Source organism: Callithrix jacchus, chromosome 22, assembly GCF_049354715.1.
Source record: "Callithrix jacchus isolate 240 chromosome 22, calJac240_pri, whole genome shotgun sequence".
Taxonomy (NCBI): Eukaryota; Metazoa; Chordata; class Mammalia; order Primates; family Cebidae; genus Callithrix; species Callithrix jacchus.
Window position 1 is genome coordinate 15433225 of NC_133523.1, and position 18434 is coordinate 15451658.

General features: G+C 50.8%; 1 protein-coding gene across 2 annotated transcripts in view; it reads left to right on the top strand.

The window, feature by feature from the left end:
* Positions 1-5964: 5964 nt before the first annotated feature.
* The window catches only part of SIN3B (SIN3 transcription regulator family member B), a 50382-nt gene continuing 37912 nt past the window's right edge, over positions 5965-18434 (top strand). For both annotated transcript variants that reach the window (XM_078361748.1, XM_035287385.3), the window contains exons 1-4: positions 5965-6098; positions 6356-6462; positions 7998-8151; positions 18080-18280. In XM_078361748.1, the coding sequence (XP_078217874.1) occupies positions 5988-6098; positions 6356-6462; positions 7998-8151; positions 18080-18280 (573 nt within the window). In that variant the 5' untranslated portion in view covers positions 5965-5987. The remainder of the gene's footprint in view (positions 6099-6355; positions 6463-7997; positions 8152-18079; positions 18281-18434) is intronic.

An 18434-nucleotide genomic window follows, 5' to 3' on the forward strand; every position in this document is an offset into this window, starting at 1 on the left:
CCCGAAGTGTTGGGATTACAGGCATGAGCTGCCACACCCGGCCTCTTCTCTTTTTTTTGAGAGAGGATCTTTCGCTATCTCCCAGGCTGGAGTGCAGTGACACAATCAAGGGTCACAGCAGCTTTGACTTCCTGGACTCAAGCAATTCTCCTGCCTCAACCTCCCAAGTAGCTAGGACTACAGTGCACCCAGCTAATTTTTGGTTTTTTGGTTTTTTTGGTAGAGAAAAATTGATCTGCCTGCCTTGATCTTCCAAAGTGCTGGGATTACAGTCGTTAGCCACCTGGACTCCTTTACTGTCTCTTTTTTTTTTTTTTGAGACAGAGTCTCTCACTCAGGCTAGAGTGGAGTGCCGCTATGTCGGCTCACTGTAATCTCCGCCTCCTGGGTTCAAGCAATTCTCTGCCTCTGCCTCAGCCTCCCGAGTAGCTGGGATTACAGGCACGCGCCACCATGCCAGGCTAATTTTTTGTATTTTTAGTAGAGACGGGGTTTCACCATGTTGGCCAGGCTGATCTTGATCTCCTGACCTCATGATCCGTCCACCTTAGCCTCCCAAAGTGCTGGGATTACAGGCATGAGCCACCTGGCCTCCTTTACTTTCTCAACAAGCTTGCTTTCACTTCGGTCTATGAACTCGCCCGGAATTCTTTCTCGGACGAGGTCCAAGAATCCTCTCTTGGGGTCTGGACCAGGTCACCATTCTCCTAACAGTTTTCTCTTCCCCAAATAAAGAGGGCTTTTGCTGACCATTTGAGAGAAAACAGATGTGAGTAGAATCCACACTCCCTGGGAGGAAGGGCGCACTGTGGGACAAGGCTGGTAGCGCTCAGGGATGATGACTAATGGGTAGCTGGTGTCAGAGGCATTTGAACCAGAGCCACTCCCACTTGAATAGGAGTTGGGTAAAATGAGGCCGAGACCCACTGGGCTGCATTCCCAGACGGTGAAGACATTCTAAGTCACAGAATGACGTAGGAGGTCCACACCAGATACAGGTCATAACGACCTTGCTGATAAGACAGGTTGCAGTAAAGACGCCCGCCCAAACCCACCAAAACCAAGATGGCGACGAGAGTGACCTCTGGTGGTCCTCACTGCTATACTCCCACCAGCGCCACGACAGTTTACAGCTGCCATGGCAACCTCAGGAAGTTCCCCTACTTGGTCTAAAAAGGGGAGGCACGAATAATCCACCCCTTGTTTAGCATACCATCAAGAAATAACCATAAAAACGGGCAACCAGTCCTGGCGCGGTGGCTCACACCTGCAATCCCAGAACTTTGGGAGGCCGAGGTGGTGGATCACGAGATCAGGAGATCGAGACCATCCTGGCTAACACAGCGGAATCCCATCTCTACTAAAAATACAAAAAACAAAAAGTTAGCCAGGCTTGGTAGTGGGCACCTGTAGTCCCAGCTACTCGGGAGGCTGGGACTTGCTTGAACCCAGGAGGCGGAGGTTGCAGTGAGCTGAAATTGCACTCCAGCCTGGGCGACAGAGGGGCAACCACAGCCCTCGGGGCTGCTCTGTCATGGAGTCACCATTCTTTATTCCTTTATTTTCCTTATAAACTCGCTTTCACTTGAGAGACTCGCCCTGAACTTTTTCTTTCACGAAATCCATAAACCCCCTCTGGGGGGTCTGGATCGGGATCCATTTCCTGTAACACGGGAAGCTTTGGTAAGAAATGGACTGTCCAGACATCTGGCGGCCACAAAGTGTTCAGTCTGCCTTCGCCGCTCTTCATACAGGAACGCACTGAAACGAAGCAGAATCCCTTTCCTGGCTGGGAGCCATGAATCTTTACTTTCTAAATAGCACTCCCTTCCATTCACTTCTCTCTGCTTCCCCTGCGCTCATCCGGGTCTAAGCCACCATCCTCCTTTGCCTAAATGATGAAAGAATCTCCCTGGCTCCCCTCCAATCACTTTCCTGCAGAACAGCCAGAGGGGTCACTTTCAAATGCAAACCTGAACTTGCAGCGCCTCTGCTCAAAGCCCTTGGGCAGTTTCCACCAGCATTAAAGCTTGAACTCAGCCCAAGTGCTGCGTGTTCGCCCCTCTGGCTGCTCCGGGATTATCCTGTACTCTCTTTCTACTTCTCCCTCTCTGTAGCCTGGGAAACTCGTCTTTTTTTTTTTTTTTTTTTTTTTTTTGAGACAGAGTTTTTTGCTCTTTTTGCCCAGACTGGAGTGCAGTGGTGCGATCCGGCTCACCGCAATCTCCACTTTCCGGGTTCAAGTGATTCTCCCGCCTCAGCCTCCTGAGTAGCTGGGATTACAGGCATGCGCCACCACTCCTGGCTAATTTTGTATTTTTAGTAGAGATGAGGTTTCTCCATGTTGGTCAGGCCGGTCTGGAACTCCCAACCTCAGGTGATCCACCCGCCTCAGCATGAACCACTGCACCCGGCCCGCTCACTTGTTCTTAGAACATTTGTTGTGAAGAAGCTCAGGTTTAATGAAGACCACATGCAGGTGTTCCAAGCAACGGCCCCAGTGAGGGTCTCAGCCTATAGCCTGTAGCAACTGACACATATGTGTGTGAGCAAACATTCAGATGATCTCAGCCCCCAGACTTTGAGCCACCCCCGCTGATGCCAAGGTTGAGTTATTCTTCCCAAGCCTGCCCAAATTGCAGATTGAAGAGTAAAATGAATGTCATTTTTTTTTTTTTTTTGAGACAAGGTCTTGCTCTGTTCCCCAGATTGGAGTGCAGTGGCGCAATCTCAGTTCATTGCAACCTCTGCCTCCTGGGTTCAAGCCATTCTTATGTCTCAGCCACCTGAGTAGATGGCATGTGCCACCACACTTGGTTAATTACAGGCGTGTGCCACCACACTTGGTTAATTTTTGTATTTTTAGTAGAGATGGGGTTTCACCATCTTGTCCAGGCTGGTCTTGAACTCCTGGCCTCATTTGATCCACCTCTCCCTCTCAAAGTGCTGGGATATAGCTGTGAGCTGCTAGCCCTGTGAATGTTGTCATTCGAAGCTTCTAAGTCTTGGGCTGCTTTTTTTTTTTTCTTTTACGGAAAGCCCAGACCTTACAATGTTTCTATTTTTTTTGCTCCGTTTTTCTTTCTTTTTAATGTTTTTGTAGAGATGGGATCTTGCTATGTTGCTCAGGCTGGTCTCGAACTCCTGGCCTCAAGGGATTCTCCCCCACCTTGGTCTCCCAAAGTACTGAGATTGTCAAAGGCTGATTTGTTACACAGCCATAGCAAGAGAAATTTAGGAGCTGTTACACATATACCTTTTCTTGGAAGTATTTGTTACACGTGAAACATTACATGTGTGATTATTAGATTCCTGTCTATCCTGAAAGACTGAAAGCTCTTAGCCAAATTTCTGTTCTTTTTTACTATTTATTCCTAACACTTAGCACAGTGCCTGGTAAACAACACATTCAATGCCAGTTTACTCCCAACTTTCCTGCTCCTTTTCACTGATAACAAGTGAATGCACTTGGTCATTAAGTGAATGTTCATTTATATCATAAATGCTGACTGAGTGGCTGAGTCAGGGATTTGCCTTAGAGATGGTCCTCAAAACAAACATGACCTACAAGGGACTGTGGGAGGACACAGAAGGGGACTGGGAAAGCTTTCTGAGGGAAGGTGATATTTGGGTTGGGTTTGGAAGGATGTGTAGGTGTTTTCGCGATAACAAAGAGGCACCACAGTACTTCTGGCAACGGAAATGACGAGGGCCAATGCTTTGGGCCAGGAAGCAGGCAGGTCAGTCAGGCAATGGTGTGAGGTTCTGCCCAGAAGCAGTTTGCTTGGGTGGAACATCCTGCAGGAAAAGGTTCCTAAGGACAGATTCTGACAGTCGGCAATGTAGGTGCTTGTCTCATTAGAGACAGGTCTCCCTATCTCTAATGAGATGAAATCTAAGTGAGAGGGTAGACCCCTTGCCTCCTTCAATTTCACCTCCTCCCTCCCTCCCTCCCTCCCTTCCAGATGGGAAGGAGGGTGAAGAAGGAAAAAAAAAATGAAATAAAATACCAAAGAGCTGGGGAAATGACTCCCTTTTTAGTTCCCAGCGTCTCTGCTATCTGTTAGCCTTGAAAGAGCTGCAAATGAATGTTATCCCTGCCGGCTGGAGCCCGGCACTGGTTCACGCCCCCACATCTCCACAAAACAGGTGCCCTCCTGGAAACACCTTTGCCAACAAATGGCTTGTTACTTTTGTCTTGTCTCTGTAAGCCCCCTCCCATGCTGGTCCCCACTCACGCTGCATATGAATTAGCAAATAAATGAAGCCAAAAGATTGTAAGGTCAGACATCCAGCAAATGGACAATGACATAGTTCCGCTTCAGCTTCCCCTTTAGCGGTGTAAGCCTATAAAAGGAGAGAGAAGCTGCAGTTTGGGGAGCTCAGTGAGTGAGGCTGTTGCCCCTCGAAACTCCCAGCTGAATAAAAAAGCCACTTCCTTCCTCAGTTTGGCGTTTGATAGGTTTGTTCCATGCCGTTCCTGCTTCATAAGCATCTACACTGCAGGCTGTCAGAATTGGTTTTTAGAAACCTTTTCCTGCAGAATTTTCGAGGTGGCTCACGCCTGTAATCCCAGCACTTTGGGAGGCCAAGGCAGATGGATTGCCTGAACTCAAGAGTTCAAGACCAGCCTGGGCAACACACACACACACACACACACACACACACACACACACACACACAAAGAAATAGGAAGACCTTGGAGGTTTGGAAGCAGTGGTGGAATGAACCGAGTTTTTTCTTTCTTTTTTTTGAGATAGAGTCTCTGTCACCAGGCTGGAGTGCAGTGCTGCAATCTTGGCCCACTGCAAACTCCACCTCCTGAGTTCAAGCGATTCTCCTGCCTTAGCTTCCTGAGTAGCTAGGGCTACAGGCGCGCGCCACCACACACGGTATTTTTGTATTTTTAGTAGAGTCGCAGTTTCACCATGTTGGCCAGGATGGTTTCAATCTTTTGACCTCGTGATCTGCCCACCTTGGCCTCCCAAAATGCTAGGATTATAGGCGTGAGCCACCGCACCTGGCCTGAGTTTTTTCTTTTCTGTTTTTTCTTTTTTTTTTTTTGAGGTGAGATGCTCTAAAACAAACAAAAAACACTGCTATGCTTCCCAGGCTGGAGTGTAGTGGCGAGTTCATAGCACGCCAAGCTAATTTATTCACTTTCAATTTTTTTTTAGTAGAGACGTGGATCTTGCTCTGCTGCCCAGGAGGTCTTGAATTCCTAACCTCAAGCATTTCTCCTGTCTTTATCTCCTAGATAAAGTGGCCTGAGCCACCACCCTCAGCCTGGAGTTCTTGAGAGTACCAGGGCTGAGAAAGTTCCAGGGTTAGGAGGCTCCTAAACTGGTCCAGCTGGGAAGTAATGGGACCAAGGACAGGGAAGTGAAAATGGAGGATTAGGACTAACTCAAAGGCCGTTTAGCAAAAATTCACCATGCAAGGCCCTGTATTAGGGCGCTGGGTGCTCATATTTCATTGTCCCATCAGCTCTATAAAGCAGGGGCCCACAGACCTTTTCCATAAAAGGCCAGATTGTAAATACATCAGGTTCTGCAGATCTGTAGGATCTTTAGCAACTAGCTACTCTATTGTGCAAAAGCAGGCTGAGATCCTAGGTAAACTGGCAGGCGTGTCTGTGTGCCAATAAAACTTTATTCAGGGACCTTCAAATGTGAATTTCACAAACTTCTTCACTGGTCATAGACTATTCTTCTCCTTTGGATTTTTCCCCCAGCTATGTAAACATGTAAAAATCATTCTGAGCTTTCGGGGCCAGACCAAGAAACCGGCGGGCCTTGGTTCGCCTACCGCCTGCTATATAAATCGTTAATTAGGTTTGAGAGCAATTTTAAGAAGATCCTCAGAGGAGACCCTCAAAGAACACCGCCCCTCTAACGTCATCAAACCCCGCCTCCAAAGGCGGAGGCTGCGCATGCGCGGGAGGCCCTCGGGCGGGGGCGGGGCGGGGTGCAGCTCCGACTTCGAACATGGCGCACGCTGGCGGCGGCGGCAGCAGTGGTGGCCCCGCGGGCCGGGGGCTGAGTGGCGCCCGCTGGGGACGCTCGGGCTCCGCGGGCCACGAGAAACTGCCGGTGCACGTGAGTGGCATCCCCGCCCTCCCTTGGGGACCTCATCTTCTGGACTCCGCGGGCAGGCGCCCCTCACCCAGGCCCCGCCCGGCCCTGGCCCCGGCCCCGCCTCAGACTCCCCTCTGCTCGGTCCCCGATCCCTCACTCCTCACCTTTCACCTTGGCCCTCCGAAGGTCCGGCCTGTTCCCTTCTCCTCCAGGGATCCCAGCCCCTCGTTCCCTCCTCCCACGGCCCCGGCCCACCGGGACTCTTCCCCGCTCTGCAGGTTGAAGACGCCCTCACCTATCTGGACCAGGTGAAGATCCGGTTTGGCAGCGACCCCGCCACCTACAACGGCTTCCTGGAGATCATGAAAGAGTTCAAAAGCCAGAGGTACCCGCGGGGCCCCTCTCCACCTCGGGGGACCCCCGTTGGCCGGAATCGGGCCTAGCGGGGTGGGACCTCCCCTCTCCAGGCTGCCCCCTTAGCCGGGTGACCTTGCGCGGGTTGTCGAATCTCTCAGAGCCTTAGCTCTTTCTCGTAACAAAAATGGAAATGGGTAGTACCCACTTTGTGGAGCTTCGTGGGGATTCCTGAAAGGAGGGCAGGGACCTGGAGGGAGCCAGGGAAGGCGAGGCCGTGCACACTCATAGAGTCGAATCCTGCCTTGATTTAATATGTTGATTGTTAAATAAGTTTTGTTCATGAAAGATTTGGTGGGACCCATTTTGATTTTTTTTTTCAAGTCTTGGTGATTGAAATTTTTGGCACCCTCTTCCTCTTTAATCTTGTCCTCAGCATGCTTCTCTGGGCTCACCGGAGTCCCAGGCCTGCTTGGAAGTGAGACGCATAAAATGCTTAGTAAGGGAGCTGGCATACAGAAAACGTTTAAAACACATGAGCTGATTTTGCAGGCCCAGAATCAAGGAGGATTACAGATAGATGGGAAACCCTGGGATCATGCACTTGTTTTTGTAGGAGGCTTAATGGGACTTGGAATGGGTAAGGGATCCACCTAAGTGGCAGAGGTGGCACTAGAACTCAGACCCTCTGACTCAGATGCATTCGGGTTACATCCCTACCATGCTGCTGCCCCCTTTGGTGGGGCTGGCCTGGTCTCCTTCCAGGAGCCCAGTGCTAAGGGCTGTGATGCAGCCCGGAGGGAGACCCCATCTCTCCCCTCCTATTTATCTTACACTTTTCCCATACTTGGCTGTACCGTTGGTGTTTATGCATTGCAGTCGTTTGCTCAGATGGAAACCTGTGTCATAGTCATCCCCATCTGATATGAAATGAGGGAATTTTTCACATTGCTTAGAGGACTTAGGCCTCCTGCCACTTCTTGGAGACCAGGACTTGCGGTTGGCTCTCCTGACATTTTCAGAACCCAGTACTCATTCGTGGAGTGTTTTGCGGGAGCTGAGCAATGTCAGTATTTTCTGGTTCTCACCAAAAGGGCACAGGGAGCTCAGGCCTAGCTGCTCAGGAAATAGATCATGGTGTACAGATGCTATCTCAGGGGCACCTTTTTTTGGAGACGGAGTCTCACTGTGTTGCCCAGGCTGGAGTACAGCGGCATAATCTTTGCTCACTGCAACCTCTCTCTCCTGGGTTCAAGTGATTCTTGTGTCTCAGTAGCTGGGATTGCAGGCACGCACCACCATGCCTCGCTAAGTTTTGTATTTTTAGTAGAGACAGGGTTTCGCCATGTTGGCGAGGCTGGTCTCAAACTCTTGACCTCAGGTGATCTGCCTGCCTTGGCCTCCCAAAGTGCTGGGATTACAGGTGTGAGCCACTGTGCCTGGTGGATCATATTAGCTTGCTTTGTTGTCTGTGGAGAAGGTTGTTATGTGGCAGTATCAAGGGAGTAGGGAACAGATTTCATTTTTTATTTGCTTCCCAAGACCCACTCTTGTTGTTTCTTCTAGTATCGATACTCCTGGAGTCATCAGACGTGTCTCTCAGCTCTTCCACGAGCACCCTGACCTCATTGTTGGATTCAATGCTTTTCTTCCCCTCGGATACAGAATAGACATTCCCAAGAACGGGAAGTTAAACATACAGTCGCCTCTAACATGCCAGGTATGCCGCTACAGTGATTCGGGTGTTCTCAGCCTTCACCGCGTATATCTTGCTACTCAGGTTGGGCCACGTGTCTCTCTTGTGTCATTGCTAGAAAGCCACTTAACATCCGTTCTTTTTCTAGACATGCTCATTGCTTCTAGCACAAATCAAAATAGATACGGAAACACCTACACAAGCAGCCTCTGCCTCCCAAATTGATCTGCTGGGAAGATTTAAATCAAGAGTGGATGTCAGGGAGGTATCCTCCTAATGCAGAATTTTGTGTGAAGTCTGAGATCTGGGCCTGAGGCTTTCCCAGCGAGTGTACCAGGCAGGCTTGCCCTTGTACTTGCTCATGTGGTCGTCTACCTCTGATCACTCTCAGAGCCACCTGTGAAATAAAGTGGTTGAGATGGTGTGAGAACAGCCAGTTTTATGTTTCATGGGATTGTCAATAGGATCATTAGCTCAGTTGGGACTCCTGACTTTGCTTTGGTTCCTTCTTTCTTGGGTGAGAGGTGCTGCCCTCTTATTTATTTATTTATTTTTTTGAGACAGAGTCTGGCTCTGTCATCCAGCCTGGAGTGCAGTGGTGCGATCTCAGCTCTGTGTAACCTGCACCTCCCAGATTCAATCAATTCTCCTATCTCAGCCTCCCGAGTAGCTGGGATTACAGCCTCCTGAGTAGCTGGGATTACAGGCCACCATGCTCGGCTAAGTTTTGTATTTTAAGGAGAGGCGTGATTTTGCTATGTTGGCCATGCCGGTCTTGATCTCCTGACCTCAAGTGATCTGCCCTCCTCTGCCTCCCAAAATGCTGGAATTACAGGCATGAGCCACTGCACCCAGCCTTTTTTTTTTTAAAGACAGGGTCTCACTTGTTGTCCAGGCTGGAGCGCAGTGGCCCTATCATAACTCACTGAAGTCTCTACCTCCTGGGCTCAAGCAGTCCTCCCATCTCAGCCTCCTAAGTAGCTAGGATTACAGGTGTGCATCACCACGACCAGCTAATTTATTTATTTGTAGTGAAAGAGTCTCACTTTGTTGCCCAGCCTGGTCTCAAACTCCTGGCCCCAAGCAGTCTGCCCACCTTGGCCTCTCACAGTGCTGAGATTACAGGAGAGAGCCACTGGGCCTGGCTCACTGCTCCTTCTATCTCTGATGTCTCTTTATCCTTTAGCTCACCAGCTCCTCTGAGAAAAAGAAAGCCTGTTTAAGATTCCCTTTTGTAAGATGACCGTTGTCATTTTTTTCCACGTCGGCACTATTGCCATTTAGGGCATAATTCTTTGCTGTTGGGGTCTTCCCAGTGCACTGTGGGATGTTTAGCAGCCAGCATCCATAGCCTGCATCCATCAGCCCTTCACTCAGTTCTAACAGCCAGAAACATCTCCAGACATTGCCAGGTGTCTCCCTGGGGGAAAAGTGCCCCTGTTGAGAACTGCTTGTATAAATGAACCAGCTCTCCCAACCTCCTCCAGTCCTCACCCCCAGAATTTTAGCAGGGAGTGTCAGAATCTACTGCTGGAAGCACTTGGTAGGTCTCTCCTCTGATGGAAGACATGTTAGAGTGCCCAGTTAGGGATCTGACACTCTGCAGTCAGTTGGAAAGAGAACACTGAAAGGTAACGTGGCAGCAGCTTTTATATTAATTCCATGTGCCAGGTGCCTGTAAATTTTGCTGCTTCTCTGTGCAAGACCCTCTCTACCATCAGCCTGTTGTCTCTGAAAGCCAAGGAGAGTCTCAGTTTGTTTGTTTTTTTGTTTGAGATGGAGTCTTGCTCTGTTACCCAGGCTGGAGTGCAGTGGTGCGATCTCAGCTCACTGCAACCTCTGCTTCCCAGGTTCAAGCGATTCTCCTGCCTCAGCTTCCTGAGTAGCTTGGACAGGCACACACCACCATGCCCGCCTAATTTTTTTGTATTTTTAGTAGAGATGGGGTTTCACCATGTTGGCCAGGCTGATCTTGAACTCCTGACCTCATGATCCTCCTGCCTCGGCCTCCCAAAGTGCTGGGATTACCGGCATGAGCCACCGTGCCTGGCCGAGTCTCAGTTTTAAAGGGAAGCTTGGAAGTCTGTGGCTGCTGAACTCTGAAGAGCCTTCCATTTCCTGTCTGCAAATGAGCCACCAGATCCAGACATAGGGCTTGTGCCTCAGACCGTAAAAGTCTAAGCAAGACTAAACTCTGGAACAATCATGACTGCGGGTGAAAGCCCAGCTCATTTGCAATGGCAGCATCCATGAGAGCACGCTGTAGAGCCGGAATGCTGTGGAAACACTGGGTGTCATTCCCATCACTCAGAAAGAGCCGGAGTGAAAAGTGAAATGTGCATCCTGCATGTGGAAATGGCCTTGCCCTGCCCGTGGAGTCACTTGTCTTTCAGGGCCAGATCTTGACAGGAGTCACACTGGAGTTGTCTTTGGAGTTGGCTCTTCCTTTAAATAGCTGCGGGGCCCCAATCGTGGAGGGCTGGCAGTCTTGTCTACCCCAGGTGGCTTAGGTGACGATGATGGTGCAGGCCAATTGACGTGGGGAAAGGCGTGAAAAGAACTTTCACTTAGTAGCTGCTCAGCAGGCATTGGTCATCTTGCTGTAGCCTGGGAGAAGTCATTTCCAGGGCTTCCTGTCTTAGCTGCAGAGGTGTGTTCTCTTTGGGGCACCTGGGAGCCCACTTACTTCCAGTTGATAATGATGCACCTGTCACGTTTCCAGCCCTGCTTCCCAGCAGTCTGGGCTGTTTGTATGGCTTCAGGACAGACGCATGAGGGATGTCCCATGTCCACGCCATGACTTGCATGTCTTCAGGAGTCCTTTGAGCTTTTGGCTCCCTGGAGTCCTTTGAGAGGCCATTGTCTGAAAGCTTCACAGGGCTTCCCACACACAAAGGCCCTGGTGATATTCTCTTTTTCTTTTTTCTTTTTTTTTTTTTTTTAAGACTGAATCTTGCTCTGTCACCCAGGCTGGAGTGCAGTGGTGCAATCTTGGCTCACTGCAACCTCCACTTCCTGGGTTCAAGTGATTCTCCTGCCTCAGCCTCCTGAGCAGCTGGAATTACAGGTGCATGCCACCACGCCCAGCTAATTTTTGTGTTTTTAGTAGAGACAGGGTTTCACTGTGTTGGTCAGGCTGGTCTCAAACTCCTGACTTCATGATCCGCCTGCCTCAGCCTCCCAAAGTACTTTTTTTTTTTTAATCGAAATTTTTAAAAATTTTTATTTATTTATTGAGACTGAGTCTCCCTTCTGTCGCCAGGCTGGTGTGCCCGGATTCAAGCGATTCTCCTGCCTCAGCCTCCTGAGTAGCTAGGACTACAGGCATCCACCACCATACCCAGCTAATTTTTTATATTTCTAGTAGAGACGGGGTTTCACAGTGTTAGCCAGGTTGGTCTCAATTTCTTGACCTTGTGATCCACCTGCCTCAGCTTTCCAAAGTGCTGGGATCATAGGTGTGAGGCACCGTGCCCGGCCTAGTTTTTATTTTTTTGAGACACAGTTTTACTCTGTCGCCCAGGCTGGAGTGCAATGGCACGATCTTGGCTCACTGCAGCCTGTACCTTCCAGGTTCAAGTCATACTCCTGCCGCAGCTTCCTGAGTAGCTGTGATTACAGGTACCTGCCACCACACCTGGCTAAATTTTGTATTTTTAGTAGAGACGGGGTTTCACCATGTTGGCCAGGGTGGTCTCGAACCCCTGACCTCAAGTGATCCACCCACCTCAGCGTCCCAAAGTGCTGGGATAACAGGTGTTAGCCTCCGGGCTTGGCCTTTTTTACATTTTTTAAATAGAGACAGGGTTTCACCATGTTGTCCAGGCTGGTCTTGAATTCCTGGACTCAAGTGATCCTCCTGCCTTGGCCTCCCAAAGTGTTGGGGTTACAGGTGTGGCCCACCTTGCCTGGCCAGTATTCTCTCTTAGTTTTCCTAGTTTGACTGTTTTGAAGTATCATTTTTTTTCCATTTTATCACAAGGCCTGCCAGCTATTGACAAGTAGGGAGTGGCCCATACACGCTAAGGACGTGAATAAGAGAGTCCAGTCCTGGCCTCCAGCAGCCTTTGGTGTAGGGTGTCTTAACTTCGGTTTTGGGGGCCAGACTGTTGTTTATGGTGAGGGGCCATCCTGTGCACTGAAGGGTGTTTGAGCAGCCCCCTTGGCCTCCACCCACCAGTTGCTTATGTGATAATCGAAAGTGTCTCTGAGGTTGCCGAGTGTCCCCTGGGGGGCAGAGTTGCTCCGGCTGAGAACATGAGTCTAAAGGGGAGACAGACACAGGCCATGATGTGTGGCCAGTGGCGACTGGGAGAACTTGCCGGAAAGAACGGCCTCTTCCTGGAGCCCCGCCTGGGCCTCCTGAGTCAACATCATTTCTTGTCTGGTAATCCAGGCCTTGGTTGTAACATCGCCTTCACAGAGAGCCCCCCAGTCTCCACCCCGTGTCGTTCTTTCGCCACCCTAGGTTATGGATTTCAAAACGGCTAGGAGAAGTTCAGAATCCATGGTTTATTGTTGGTTTTCCTTTCTGAGTCCTTAAGATGAGGTAGGCCCTTCCACTGTCTTGTTCATGACCGTATCCACCTGCTGGAACATTCCTAGGGAGCAGTGCATGGTGCAAGAATGAGAAACTGGACGCTGGTGGGAATGTGGCCACTCTGAGCTAGTGGGCCTCTTCAGGTCAGACCCCGCCTTGTGGAAGATGACAACTGGCTTGGGCAGAGACAGAGAGAAGCAGCCCCTCTATGTTCAGAGGGAGCCCCCTGGCTACTCTCTGGGGGAGTCCAGCTAGTTGCCAACAAGTCGGATTCTCGGTTTTGTATCTTCGTGGCTCGTGGAGCAGACAGTGACCCCTTTCCCCGAGCCAGGCCCTGGCGTTTACTCAGAGGCTCTGCTCTCAGGGTTCCTGCACAGTCAAGGTGGGGAGTCCCATAAGAAACGCATGGGCAGATGTGGGCTTCTGTGCTGTGGCCGAGGGCAGAGAGAGGAAGGAGCAGGCCAGGGAAGGGTGGGAGGAGGTACTGTGGACAGGGCCTGTTTCAGGGGGGACTGTTCCTGGTGGCGTGTGGTGGCCTGCAGTGAGAGTGAGTGGGTGTGCTTGAGGAATGGCCAAGGAGACCGGCAGGGTCAGGAGCTGAGGGAGAGAAGAGGGAGAAGGAGCTGGGACATGAGAGCCACTAGAGGGATCTGGGAGGCAGTTCTGCTGCTGTGCTGACAATGAGTGGTCAGGAGGCTCTTGGGAGACCAGGGAGGGGCCCCAGGTGGTGGGGGCAGAGTAGACAGTGATGGGGACAGAGGATGGTGATAAGGACTAGGGAGGGGTCCTGAGTGATGGGGACAGAGAGGATGGTGACAAGGACCGAAGAGGGGCCCCGAATGATGGGGACAGAGTGGACAGTGATGGGGACAGAGGATGGTGACAAGGACCAGAGACAGTCCCCAAGTGATGGGAACCAAGTAGACAGTGATGGGGACAGAATGGGTGGTAACAAGGACCCCCCCAGTGATGGGGACGGAGTGAACAGTGATGGAGACAGAGTGAATGGTGACAAGGACCAGAGGGGTTCTTGTGTGATGGGGACAGAATGGACGGTGACAAGGACTGGGGGGTTCCCATGTATTGGGGGTAGAGTGGATGATGCTGTCGATTAGGAGTGGGGGAGGTCAGTGAGAGAAGTCCGGGGTGGTCCGAGGTTGCCTGATTCTCTGGGTAAGCATGGGCTCCTGCTGAGGTGTGCGAGGCTGGGGCAGCTCGGGAGCTGCTCTGTGTCTGTGAGGTGCCTGCCATTTGAGGGTCCATTCAGTACCCAGGTGGGGCTGTGTGTGGATGCTGTGGTGGAGGTGTCAGCCATGCAGGATGGTTTGTCATGGTGCGAGAGGCGTTTGGAACTCTGCCTGATGAGGCCACCCAGGGCACGGGGAGAGAAGGAGTGCCAGAAGGAAGGAGAAAGCTGGGCTTGTGCTGGGTGGTTTAGAGCAGCACAGTTGGCAAATGACAGCTTGGAGGCCAAAGCCAGCTTGGCTCGGTGTGGTTGGTTATGATTTTTACATTTTCAAAGGATTAAATTTTTAAAAATGTTTTATATTGTGATACTGTTGACATAACATGAAATCCATCATCATTTTAAAGCGTTACTGTATTCACGATACTGTGCAGCCATCACCACTAATTCCAGAGCACTAACATCACCTCAAGATCAAACCTTGAACCTTTGAAATCTCCACTGCCCCCAGCCCCTGGCAACCATGAGTCTGCTTCCTATGTCTATGGATTTGCCTGTTCTGGCCCTTTCATGTCAGTGGGGTCATACACTGTGTGGCTCTTGGTGTCTGGCTTCTCACTCACATCGTGTTTTCCGGTGTCGTTCACATCGGAGCGGGTATCAGGGCTTCCTTGCTGAAGACTGAATTATCCTCCGCTGTATGGAGGGACCACATTTCATGTGTCCATTTGTCTATTGATGGATGTTTGGGCTATTTCCACCTTTTTTGGCTGTTGTGTGTAGTGCTGCTACATTGATATGTGAGGATGCGTCGGAACACCTGCTTCCTTTCTTTTTTTTTTTCCTAGACAGTCTCACTCTTGCCCAGACTGGAGTGCAGCGGCATGATCTCAGCTTACTGCAACCTCCACCACCCAGGTTCAAGCGATTCTCCTGCCTCAGCCTCCCGAGTAGCTGGGACTACAGGCCCCCGCTACAACGCCAGGCTCATTTTTTGTATGTTTAGTAGAGACGGGGTTTCACCATGTTGGCCAGGCGGGTCTCGAACTCCTGACCTTGTGATTCACCTGCCTCAGCCTCCCAAAGTGCTGGGATTACAGGCATGAGCCACCATGCCTGCTTGCGGCCTTTGTTTTTTATTCTTTTGAGTTGAGGTGTCACTCTAGTTGCCCAGGCTAGAGTGCAGTGGTGCACTGTTGGCTCACTGCAGCCTCTGCCTCCTGGGTTCAAGCAGTTCTTCCTGGGCTTCCCAAGTAGCTGGGACTATAGGCACATACCACCACACCCAGCTAATTTTTGTATTTTTAGTGGTGAGGGGGTTTCACCATGTTGGCCAGGCTGGTCTTAAACTCCTGACTTCAAGTGATCAGTCCACCTCAACCTCCCAGAGTGCTAGAATTACGGGCATGAGCCACTGTGTCTGGCCTGAGCACCTGTTTTCTTTTTCTTTTTTTTTTTTTGAGACAGAATTTCGCTTTTGTTGCCCAGGCTGTAGTACAGTGGTGTGATCTTGGTTCACTGCAACCTCCGCCTCCCAGGTTCAAGCAATTCTGCCTCAGCCTCCCGAGTAGCTGGGATAACAGGCGTGCACTACCACGGCCAGCTAATTTTTTGTATTTTTAGTAGGGGCGGGGTTTCTACATGTTGGTCAGGCTGGTTTTGAACTCCTAACCTCAGGTGATCTGCCTGCCTCAACTTCCCAAAGTGCTGGGATTACAGGTGTGAGTTACCACGCCTGGCTTGTTTTCAGTTCTCTTGGGTATACACCTGGGGGCGGGATTACCAGCTCATATGGTAATCATAATTCTGTGGTCAACCCATTGAGGGAACTGCTATTCTGTCTCCTATAGTGGCTGCAGCATCCCATCTGGCTCTTTTTTGCCAAGCTTTGGTCTAGAGTGTGTTTCCCCATCTTGTCACAGTGGCTCACTTTAGGGGATCAGAGGGTATACGCAGAGCTTGGAAATGCCTCTTTGGAGTGGTGGGGGGCTCTCAGTGAGCTTACAGCTTCCTGCCTCTGAAACAGACCTTGGCTTCAGGCTGCTTCCCCACATACCCACACTCTGCTCATTCTGACCCCTTCCTCTGTGAAACCTGTGCACCGTGGAGAAACAGAGCAGCACCGTGAGCCTGAGCAGAGAGAACCATCACAAACATCCCAAGAATCTTAGAACATATTCCGCCACGTACTGGGTGCAGTGGCTTATGCCTGTAAATCTCAGCACTTTGGGAGGCCGAGGTGGGAGGATCACTTGAGGTCAGGAGTTCAAGACCAGCCTGGCCAACATGGTGAAACCCCATCTCTACTAAAAATACAAAAAGGAGCCAGGTGTGGTCCTGTGGCACTTGTGATCCCAAAGGCTGAGGCAGGAGAATTGCTTGAACCTGGGAGGCGGTGGTTGCAGTGAGCCGGCATCGCACCACTGCACTCCAGCCTGAGAGGCAGAGCCAGAGTCCATCTCAAAACAAAAAGAACAAATCCGCCACCAAGGAGAAAGGGTTTTAGAGTCGCAGCTCTTCTGCGTCTTGTGTTTCTGCTTTTTCAGCTGAGACTTTCTAGAGTTGTCTCTGTACCCATTGTTCTGGACAGAATTGTGTTATCCCCACCCCAGATTCATGTGTTTTAGCTCTAGCCCCCAACACCTCAGAATGTGACTGTATTTGGAGAGGGAGCCTTTGAAGAGGCTGAATCATCCTTTGAAGAGGTGATTAAGTAAAACGAGGCGGTTAGGGTGGGCCTTAATGCAGTGTGATGGGTGTGCTTATGAGGAGTGGCGACTGGGACAGACATCAGGGACCTGCATGCACAGAGAGATGACCACATGAGGACACAGCGAGACAGTAGCCATCTGCAAGCCAAGGAGAGAGGCCGCAGAGGACACCAAACCTCCTGGCACCTTCACCTTGGCCTCCTGGCCTCCAGAACGGAGCAATACCAACTTCCATTGTTTGACACAGTCTGGGGTACCTTGTTGTGGCGACTGCCAGATGCACTCATCCCGCTGACAGTGCCTGTGCTCAGCAGAGGTGCCTGTTTCAGTATAGGACGGCAGTTGTGTGCCTGGCCTTGCCTAGTCCAGTAGATTCTCAGGGTCAGTGTTTGGGTCACGTGCAGTGTTGGGCACTGCAGGGCAGCAGAAGCAGTGAAGTCTGTGTGTCCCTTCATCCGTTCACCTGACCATCCCCAACAGCAGGTGCAGCCCACTCTGTTCTCACACTGTTCCAGGCTCTGGGGGTACAGCCCTGATCAAAATCCCCACCCTCGTGGAATCCAGCCAGGACTGACGAATAATAAAATGAGTAAAATACACGTTATCCATAAGGTGGCAACAGGTGGCACAGAGAAGCACATGGGAGTGCCGGGAGATGGCACCATTTCACTTTGGTGAAAGAGGGTTCTGTGGGACTCACCAAGCAGGGGTTATCCAAGCAGAAACCTCAGCCAGGCTGGAGGAATCCTGACTGACTAGCGACCCAGCCCTCGTGTGCCGGGATGGTGCAGCATCATTCTGCTTTAGAAACAACAGCTCCTGCTTTGGGTTGGGGGCGTGGTCATGGCCCTCCGCAACCTGGGAGGGAGGCAACTTTGTTTCTCTTTTGGCTCATATGGGCTGAAAAGTACATGCATAGAGGGCATTCTTGGTGGGTGTTCAGGGCCTGTCTTTTCTCTCAAGTGACTGATGCACCTCGTTGCAATTTGCCTGGGGCTTAGCACCAAAAATGTCACATCCCAGGAATCCCTGAAGTCCCCAGCAACCTGGAAGGTGGGTTGCCTCTAACGTCCAGTGTCCCTACCTTATGCATCCTACTGTGGCATCACTGCTGGCAGCACGCGCTCTTCCACGTGAAAGCAATCTTGCTGAAACAGATTGCGGAAGGCGGGGGAGACTTTTCTTACACACAGCCCAGCACTTGGCGCTGCAGAGGCTTAAACATCCACTTTGTACATTTCTCCTGAATGTCAAGTTTTCAAAATGGAAGGTGCTCCTTGAACTTGGCATGTTCTTTGAGTGGACTGGTAGGGATGAGGCGGAGGTGAGCTGGGGAGACTCACCTGTGTGCCCCGCCCTGTTTGCCTTCAGGCCCTCAGAAATAACCTTTCCCTGTCTCTAATAAAACTTGGTTCCATGCTGAGTTTTTTCTGTGCTTGTGCAGTGGCTGGGACTGGTGTTTTTCAGTTTGTTCCCAGTGTTGGGCCTGGCAGTAACTCACTGTCACCTTGTCAGGAGAATTCACACAACCACGGGGACTGTGCAGAGGACTTCAAGCAGCAGGTGCCGTATAAGGAGGACAAACCCCAGGTGCCCCTGGAGTCCGATTCCGTGGAGTTTAACAACGCCATCAGCTACGTGAATAAGATTAAGACCCGCTTCCTAGACCACCCGGAAATCTACAGGTCGTTCCTGGAGATCCTGCACACGTACCAGGTGAGGACTCAGGTTGTAATTCCTTGTGGGTTGTGTGGTTTCATCCAGTGTGGGGGCCCTGCAGATACTCAGATTTGCCTGTTGGAATTGATAAAATCCTGTAAAATTCCACTTAGAGGTGGGGTTTTTTGTTTGTTTTTTCTTGAGACAGAGT